At 37.4% G+C, this 10,040-nt stretch overlaps 1 protein-coding gene across 1 annotated transcript; it reads left to right on the top strand.

The window, feature by feature from the left end:
• Positions 1-218: 218 nt before the first annotated feature.
• Positions 219-9,750, top strand: LOC128236724 (G-protein coupled receptor 157-like). Its single transcript, XM_052951794.1, has 5 exons — positions 219-866; positions 3,000-3,108; positions 4,140-4,333; positions 6,002-6,209; positions 6,596-9,750. Exons 1-5 carry the CDS (start codon positions 459-461, stop codon positions 6,817-6,819), a joined length of 1,143 nt encoding a protein of 380 aa, XP_052807754.1. The 5' UTR covers positions 219-458; the 3' UTR covers positions 6,820-9,750.
• Positions 9,751-10,040: the final 290 nt, after the last annotated feature.

The following is a 10,040-nucleotide window of genomic DNA, read 5'->3' as shown; positions in this document are numbered from 1 at the left end:
CCGTGTAATAGGTGGCAGTTCTGGGCACTTTCAAGCCTGTTTTTAGTCTTATGATATTTATCTTACCAAAAAAGTAACGCGAATATTAACTAGATAGCCAGATAATTATCGCGAAAATAAAGTGATTAACTTGAAACAGTTATTTTACGGCAGTAATATGCCACCATATTTAGCCAACAATTTGGTATGACATGTTATAACATGGCATTATTTCTACTTTCATTTTGAATTTCGCTTATATATAATCTCCATATATACAAGCTATATTAACATTGCTGTCATAAGCTTACACGGAAGTTATTTAAAGATGAATGTATTTGTAAAAAGTTAACTTAACAGACGACTCATGTGACCGAAACTACCTGATTCTATTTTTGTTTTAAAGTGTGTACATACCTATGAATTATATCAGATTTTTGTGAGGATTAAGTGAAATTTATTTCAAATTCAACGGCAAAATGTTGGTTGATTATATTCGAGTTTCAAGAAATTATTCCAACTCAACATCACCAGACGAGGTAGTTCCGAATTACATTATTTTTTTAGACACATCAAGTTGTGGTTTATCATTAATCAGTTCAGCTATCATCATCATGATGTTTTGGCCAAAATCGCCGTGCCGTATTCCGGCGGATGGGATCACGAAACACATGCGATGTCTTTTAGTGTGGCTGAGTATTGCGAACAGTATTCACTGTACAGCGGACTTTGTGGGGGCGTTATGGTATTATAGGGTGGTGCAAGAAAAGGCTAACCCACAACACCATTTGCATGGGCTGTGCTTAGCCCAGGGTGTATTATCATCATTTGCACCATTCGCAGAGTTTTTGTGGACAACAGTCATCAGCCTGCAAATAACTTTTCTGGTAAGATATATACTTGTTATTTAAGAAATGTGAACACATATTAGAAAGTCATTTTCTTGCATACCGGACGTGTGTTTCTAGCACACCGGATAGGCATTTCCGGTGAATTCAGCCGTACTGGAAAACTCCATCTGGCATCCCCCCCATGCCAGATGAGTCACGCGCTGTGACGTAATACTTTTCATTTCTTTTATTTTACATTTAATGTAACCATAATTATGAGATATCAATAGATGAGTTCCATAACTTTTAACTTTACAAAAACACACCTTCAAAACAAAACAAAATAACCCTTAAAAGACGTGATACTAAAGGAACTTCTTGACGTATGCAGTGAATAAATATTAATGCGCGTCATGTCGTCAGCTAACATAATCGCACGTGCTTTTTGGTGAAATTTACAAAACTGCGCTTTTCTATGCATTTTTCACAAAAAAAGTGTAATTCAAGGTATGCTAGAAAAAATATCTATCATGTGTGTCCGTTCCGGATCGAAAAATCCGACCCTCGGGCACGCTGCGTAGCCGGTAACTCGCCAAGCCTCGTTACCTGGCAACGCAGGTGCCCTCGGGTCGGATTTTTCGATCCGGAACGAAAACGCATGACAGATATTATAATTCCGGTCATGTGACCAGTGCTGGAAAAACCCGTCTTACCCCCCCCCGTATGATGAGTCACGCGTAACAACGCGACACTTCTTATTTCTTTTATTGCATGGTTTATGAAAAGAATAGTATGCCATTTCCATAAAGCGCAATAAAATATATATGTATGCAAGACTTTAAACTAAAATTGAAATAAATAATCGTAAAATACGCGATTTTTAGTTATTTAAAATTACTGCGCTTTATGACGTCAGTACCCAACGTCGCGCGCGCTTTTTGGTGAAATGTACACAAGTGCGTTTTCTACGTCAATTCTTCCACAAATTCATAATTATAGGTATGCAAGAAAAAATATCAATCATGTTTTTCCGGTCCGGATCGAAAAATCCGACCCTCGGGCACGCTGCGTGACCGGTAACTCGGCAAGCCTCGAAAAAGGACCACAATGGAAATAAGAGTTTATCTTTTTTGTGTCATCCTTGGTTCGGTGTGCCTGTCATGGCTATTGATAATATCATGTATGTATAATGTTATTTACTATACATGTTGTTTATTTTAAATGTCCATGTATGTGCATTCCTTACTGAAATAAATCTATCTATCTGCGCGCGGGCCCTCGGGTCGGATTTTTCTATCCGTACCGGAAACGCATAATAGATACTTATAGGTAAAAATGACTGCTATTGAAAACAAATCATTTTCGTTATGACACTTATGATGTGCAAAATCATAATTTATAAAAGAGTATCAGTAATGCAAAGGCATGTTTTCACCCATATTTCGTTTTGGTAACTTTCAAAATTATGTTGATGTTGCTGTTGCTCTTGTTGTTGTTGTTGTTATTGATGAAATTGTCTCCCGTCAGTATTAGTCTACGTTGTCATATGTCATTAAACGCTTCACCTAAACCACTGTACCTAAAACAAAACAATAAATATATATACTAGGGGCGTAGCTAGGGTCTTAAAAACTTGTAGGCCTGATGATTCCATGTGAATTTGGGGACTTTTATAATTATGCACATTACACACACTTAATTATATTTGAAATGAAAACAAAAAAAATCAAGCAATGAACGCTTCATGCAGTTTAAATAAACACCAAACTTGCTATGGTTAAAATAAAACAAAAAACTTGTGAGTTGTTCAAAGTGTTTGAGTAGCTATTTTAAGTTTTTATTGCATTTCTGGGTTGTTGTTTTTTCATTATTTTTTTCCAGGGGCCGTATTCAATAAGCATCTTAGTAAATATTTTCAACTTAGTGAGAATATCGCTATTTTTGACATCGGCTATTTTAAATACCCGCTACCTGTTATCAGATTTACTCATATGTATTTATTGTTTAGACTATTTTCTTGCTTATTTTCATATTTTTGGTCTACAAACATTGTTCGTTTTCTTAAAATTCAAATTAGAAAAATGGCAATTTTTCACTTAGTTGATAATTGTTACTAAGATGCCTATTGAATACGGCCCACGGCTTACAAGGCCTATAGGTAGCTACACCACTGTATACTTGCCACTGCAGATTCTAGGTTGTGGACAGTCCGACACGGAGAACGAAAGAAGCAACCGCCGTCGGTGGGTGAACTTTTGTTGCGACAACAAATTCCCGCTTATTTGTTGGGGTTTGCCAGGTGTGTACAATATTTTTTGGCTTTAACTTGTTACTAAATTTGTTACTAAATTACATTTATAAGATTATCACCTCCACTTCCAGCGAAAAAAGACGGACTATAATGCACTAGTCAAATGTAACCACGCCCCCCCCCCCAGGTCCGGGGGGATAGCCGGGGAAATGGGTCGTGTTTTTACCTTCAAGGTGGCGCCGCGGTGCCGGGTGAATGCGGTGGTTTTCGCGCCAAATATAGCGGGGATGGGCCTTACCTAGGGTCACTAGGGGTGCGGGGGCATTTTGCGGATATATTAATAGCAGTTCGTCCCTACAGGGCAGGGATTTTACACGGGCTTGGCTGGGCTGAACGTCTGAATCACTGCGCGCATATACATGACAACCACGAATTATCACATATCCATACGCATTTATTTCACTACGCACAAAAGAGTTCCAGCAAAAACAACAACATTTTTACTTAATTTTGTTTAACTGGGGTGGGAGAAACAAACTTCTACCATAGCCGCTCGTGTAAGATAGATTTATCCCAACCCTCGCGTAGGGTGTTTTGCGGAAACTCGATAAACCTCCTTTCCGCAAAAGCCCAACGCTCGGGTCGGGATGAACCTATCTTACACGAGCGGCCATGGTAGATACTTATATAATCTTACGGCAGTTACTAGTATATGCCACCATACAAATGAAATGATCAGTTAACGTTCACGAATTGTTTCTTGTTAACCATTTTATTTTCGCTATAGTTATCTAGCTATCTAGTTAATATTCGGTAAGATAAATATCATAGGACGAAAAACAGGGTAAAAAGTGCCCAGAACTGCCCAGGAGTTCCACCCTTTGGTTGACATAATAGTACCCTATTTTGACAGGTTAATATCAAATCTTAAGAAGACAACACTACTGCTTGACATTACCAACCTCCGTTTGAAACAGATCACAGACAGTTACGATACACTAAAAACACAATGTAAGTCAGTTGGAACGAATTGTGTTTTCACTTAAGAACATAAACTTATTTTTCTTTAATGCTTGAAGCGGTAGTGTGCGTGGTCGGCTTAGGGTTCCGTGTGTTTGGGGAGACAGGTCACCTGTACAGCGGCCCCTGGTGCTGGATCAAAAAGGGTCTCCCCCAGGGGTGGAAGATCTTCTGGATGTTCATGACCATGAAAGCATGGGAGCTCCTAGCCTATTTCTCTTCCGCCATGTGCCTCACACTCAAGCTCGCGCAGGTGAGCCGTTCAATTGTTCTCTTATAAAGCCCCAATTCGAAGAAGTGAGAGTTTATTGATTTGCCCATGTCGGTCGGTCGGACGGTCGGCAGACCAAACCAAAACTTGTCTGATTGGAAACTAGAGTGCGATTTGGGCCTAAGGTCCTTAAACTTGGCAGTATGTTGATCATGACCAGCAGATGACCCCTTTTGATCTTTGAGGTCAGTAGGTCATAAAAGGTCACGGTCGTGGTGACCTAATTTTATTATACTACTATGGACTTGATATTTATCAATTATGATGTGGTATTTACCAGTCGAACCAATATCGACCGAGGCATTAGCCTGTTCCGCCATGTTTGAATAAATTAGAGCACTTTCCGAGTATTTTTAAACCTCACCCGAACATGTAGTTGAGAATATATACAAAATATACTGACAGTCCAAAACGACAATGTTTCGTTCGGTGGGCTATAATTTTTCGAAAACTCTTAAAGCTGCACTCTCACAGTTTAACCATGCATAACACATCCATTTTTGAACTTAAATATAAAAATCTGCTATCTGTTTTTTGTCAGCAGTTTTATATAACTGGTTTCCATGGATTCTCGCGAAAAAATGGCTCGTTCCAAGACAAAAAAAATACAAAAGTTGTCAAAACGTTCAATTAGTGAGAGTACAGCTGTAAAGTAAACAAGTATAAGTAGCTTCTTTTATAAAGTAAAATTTCGTGCTTAATCTTGATTTTTCTAAATAAAAATTAGTCCATCGTGATCATCATCAAGAGAGATTCGGAGCTCCTCGGCCATTTTATCGAAAACAACCTCGGATGTAATTGGACGGTTTACATACTCAAAAGGTGGTACGTTTAAGTCCGCTGCAAGTAGATCGCGTAGTAATTTTATTTAGCAGTTAAACTTTGTGACATAAGTCTTGGGATTCTTAATTATGTTTGCAATAATACAATTCAATGGCAATCAATTTAAACTTAGATCAATAAATACAACTCTAAAACACTACATTTAATTAATCATATAATTCAAAATCTTACGAACTACTTCAACTGATGTACCTGCACTCATCCGAGGTTGTTTTTTAAAAAAATGACCGAGGAGTTCCAAATGCATCAAGAGAATTACATTTTCGCAAACACTCTTAAGAATGTAAACATTACGCAAGTTAACCCCCCCCCCCCCAAAAAAAAAAAAAAAAAAAAAAATTGTAAGCTTAGCTTAATCCTGTTATAAGGGACTTGAGATGTTTCTAGGAATTGGGGATTGAGATTTAGCACTACAATATATTTTGGTTATGTAAAAAATATATTTTCAAACTTGTTTTCAACCTTTCATATTTTCACGAAAAATCAGAACAATCTGTCTGAAATTCTCTCAATCTGTGTGAATGAAACGCATATTTTGACAAACGTAATGCCGCGCAAACGCAATCATGCATTGCTGTAAGCCGTTTTTGGATGAGTACATTATGCACCAAAATTGCTTCGTAATTTCACTCAGAGGGGATTATTGTTCAAATTTTATTTAGAGTACCTATTATCAAAGATACATTTTTTCGTCTGCTCCTGTTTTCTAAACTAAAAGAGAGAAGAAAAAAGTTTTTCGCTATTTTTTTCGGCTGAAATCCGAGGAACAAAAACAATATATTTGTGTGGACTGATTATCATTTTAAGGTTTTGGACCGTTGGCTCAGACGAGTTCGAGGGCTCACTTTATCAGGGCACAGTGGCAGCAGTGTTGCCGGAGTCGCGCCAGAGGCGCCCCAGGAAGCCGACACACTCCAGGATGCGGACAGAACCTTCTTTTGTGTCGTTTGGATAATCTTCTACGTGTTCCGGGTGCCCGGGACCATTAACTTCATTCTTGAGATCGCCTATCCTGGTAAGATGCAGTTATTTGAATAACGGATTTATTAATGTTTTATTAAAGATATTAAAGCGTGTTTCCATGCCATAGCTCCCCCAATCATATTTTTATAACCCCAAAGCATGTCAATCCAAATATGAATCCTTTTTTACATCGTATTCTCCGCCATACCGACTTTTTTCACCTAAGGATCAGTAGGTCTAAGTTCAAATCCAATGTTTTTGTGAAACCGCTTGACTTAGCGCCATGAAACTTGACCCTTCAATATATGACCCTTCAGTAGGTCAAAGGTCAACGTCACAGCAAACTTCACTATCTAAACGCAGGCTACCATATATTTTTGACAGAGAGCCACATACAGTTGAGCCTTTTGTTTTAAAATATTTATTGTTTTGTTAAAGGTTCGCACAAAGAGCAACTTAATTACATCGAAAATGTGCTGATGGGCATGGAGGCGTTTGGTGACGATGCGCAAGCGTTTGGTAACCTGGAATTCTTGGTAATCTTCAACAAGGAGGTGCGGGCGTGGCTTTCCTGTAAACGGAACTGTGTCAGACCTAATAATGCGCGCGATGAAAGGTCGAGTCTTATTCAATCTACTGATAACCATGCTGAGCCTGTGTAGGGATCCCTATGATAAATTGTTTGCATTGATGTGATCTCTCATTGACGGCGTACAGTAAAATTGGTCTCCACGGTCTTGGTGCAAGATGGTTGCAAAACAACATCAAAAGAAGGCGTTAACACAGTGATAAGCCTTGTCTATGTGTGTGGTGTTCCGAGTTTAAACACTGCACTGAGAGAAAAATCAAGGATTTCAAATAATAACCTTTCTAGGGTGAGGAATCGCGTATGTGATTTCTACACGCACACAGCGTCGCATCGTTCTACAAAATTCCGTCATGTTGGAATTTTGGACAAGGATTGCGTCGTTAAAATATAAGCAAATCTTAAAATATTTCACACATGTAGAAGCAAAACATAGTACATATATAGCCTTGTATAGGCTAAGCAATGTTTTCATATTTTTTCTAAAAAAGTTACTTAGAAATTAACGTCACTAAATTGTTTGTTTACATCGGTTTTGACCCGTGGTGACCCATGTGAAAACCCCGTTGAAGTCACATGATTCCTCACCCTGGTTGTGTACGCTTGTGTTGTATTGCTTCCCCGATGCTTGATGCAAGAAAATAGGCATTTGTGCATTGATATATATTTAGTGTTTACTCTCATGTCTCTACAAATGGGATAGCCGGACGGTCTCTGATTTATTCATTTAGCTTCTGACATACAGTACTGTTAAGACCAAACTTTACACCCTTGTGCACTAGGAGTGAACTACTAGTGAACAATTTGTGCACTATTGATAAACTAATGTAGTCTGTAGTTTATTAGATAAGCCAGTATTGATTTTTCTGGTCCACTGAGATTGGCCTTACTATATTGATTTAATATCACTGATAAGATCTTTTCCTCTACCAGTTCATTTCAGAACTTGTGATAAAATCTTTTAGTATTTACTGATGACTTTATGATGTAAAGCCATTGTACTAGGCTAATACGACAAGGGGTTTCTATTTTTTTATTGTTGATCAAAAAAGAATATTACATTTCTTATAAATAGCAGAAAACGCAAAAAACGGTCTCTGATTTATTCATTTAGCTTCTGACATACAATAGGCGACAAACTTTCAATTTAGTCATGACTAACTTCATTAACATTTAAAAATGTTATTTTAAGCAATCATCATTGCTTTTTTGTTCATCAACAGACAGCATTGAATTAGGCGGCATTGTAAGGTTTTAGTTGGATCTGAAAAAAACATTCTTCAGCCGATGTTCTATATGGTTTAATAAGAAAGCTGGTACTCGTAACGTGTGAGGGAGGATGTTTGTCTGTGATAAAACATTTAGAATCGGCCTTACACCAATCGACGATGACGAGCATTCGGAACTCCTCGGCCATTTTAATCGAAAACAACCTCGAATGTATTTAGACGGTTTACTTACTCAAAAAGCGGTACGTTTAAGTCCGCTGCAAGTAGATCGCGTAGTAATTTTATTTAGCAGTTTAACTGAAAGACTTAACTCTTGGAAATCTTAATTATGTTTGCAATAATTCTCTTCACTGGCAATCAATTTAAACTTAGAGCAATACATACAACTTAAAAAACACTACATTTAATTAATGATATCATTCAAAATTTTACGAACTACTTCAACTGATGTACCGGCATACATCCGAGGTTGTTTTCAATAAAATTGGCCGAGGAGCTCCGAATGGATGACGAGAAAACGGGTCGGTCATCCATCGTAGTAGTTGGAAACGAGGAACCTAGCCAACTAAAAACATTGTTTCTGAAACCAATGCTTAAGATGGCGTCTTAAACTGTTCGGGAAATGATGCGAAGAGGTGACACCTGCTTTATATATTCTAGCGCCAAATCAACTTGACAAATGATGCTGGTATCATATTGATGCTGGTATCATATTGAAGACATTATAATCCTTGTCGCAAATGTAAAGCTAGTGTTTAACTTCGTCAATTGTATATTAATGTTCTCATGGGTACAAGAAATCTCTTCATATAGCGTTTGTAAAACTACATCATTTTTTACCATCAATGTCATTTGTTTGAGCTTCATTTGTATCTGCTTACAAATATTTTCAACGGAATTTTTTTTTTTTTCCGTTTACATATAGCATGGTTGTCCGGTTAGCGCAGTGGTTAGCGCACTCGCTTCTCACCTAGGCGACCCGGGTTCGATTCCCGGCTTGGGCGCATGTGAGTTTGGTTTGTGGTCACCAAGCCGGACAAGTGGGTTTTCTCCGGCTTCTCCGGTTTCCCCCACAACACAAGACCACACTCTCGCGTAAAATCGTGCCAACGAGAGTGATTAATATAATGTTGTAATATTTTGTTTCACAATCGTTGTAAAATAAATATGTTTAAACTAAATTTGATTTTCTTACAACAACTGTTCTCAAACTCAAGACTTTTGCGAGTACCGATGTCACAAAACTACTCCAGTCAAATCTTAATCTTTAATCACATTAAAGGGTAATATGAATCTTGTATGTTTTTAATGATTTTTAAGTCCATATTTTGTCTTAGAGTTCTTTAATATTAGTTTTGGTCAATATTTCAAAAAAAAAAAAATAATTCTAGAGCAAAAAAAGTACTTCAGTAATTGTTAAAAAATGAGCAATAATCAATTACATTTTTTGCTGTAAATTAACGTAATCTTCGAAATCTTGAGCAATGTTTTAACTAATCATTCTCTATGAGAGAATGTGCATGTCTTAACATAACATGATTTTAAATAACTCTTGATGGTATGTGGTCAAATGAGTTGGGATTGATACTTAAATTTGACATGAGTATTTTTGTGATATTGAGGCCTGATCGTGTCATAAGTGGATAAGAATTACTGCGTTGCTCTCGAAAGGTGTTCTTATGACTAGGTTTATACTGACTCGGTTGGTTTGAAGTCCTGCATTGTTGATCCAGATAGCTATGATCTGCTAATTTTATGATAATAAAACAGAAATGTTACTTTTTGTGTGATGAAATGTACATTAAATTGCAATTGAATATTCATTATTCAATAAGAGGCATACATTAGGGTTAGTCCACCTAAACGACCTCCAGGAAGTCTTTTTAAGATTTAATGACTATAATGGCAGACTCGAGAAACGGATACATAAAACATGACAAAATAAACAAAACAATATATCCCTGAACGCTAATTATTGTAGCAAGCATTAGGGTGTGTATGTGTTGTAAAGGGACTCGCTCATGTTTTTGTAAAATGCCCTTTTTATATGACGAAATTAAGTGAGGCA

This window comes from Mya arenaria, chromosome 6 (genome assembly GCF_026914265.1).
Source record: "Mya arenaria isolate MELC-2E11 chromosome 6, ASM2691426v1".
Lineage (NCBI taxonomy): Eukaryota > Metazoa > Mollusca > Bivalvia > Myida > Myidae > Mya > Mya arenaria.
This window is presented reverse-complemented; position numbering and strand designations above follow the sequence as displayed.

Coding starts and splice junctions, on each gene's coding strand:
- LOC128236724 (XM_052951794.1), top strand. CDS start 459: ATGTTGGTTGATTATATTCGAGTTTCAAGAAATTATTCCAACTCAACA. Junction 3,109..4,139: donor TATTTGTTGGGGTTTGCCAG/GTGTGTACAATA, acceptor TAATGCTTGAAG/CGGTAGTGTGCGTGGTCGGC. Junction 6,210..6,595: donor TCTTGAGATCGCCTATCCTG/GTAAGATGCAGT, acceptor GTTTTGTTAAAG/GTTCGCACAAAGAGCAACTT.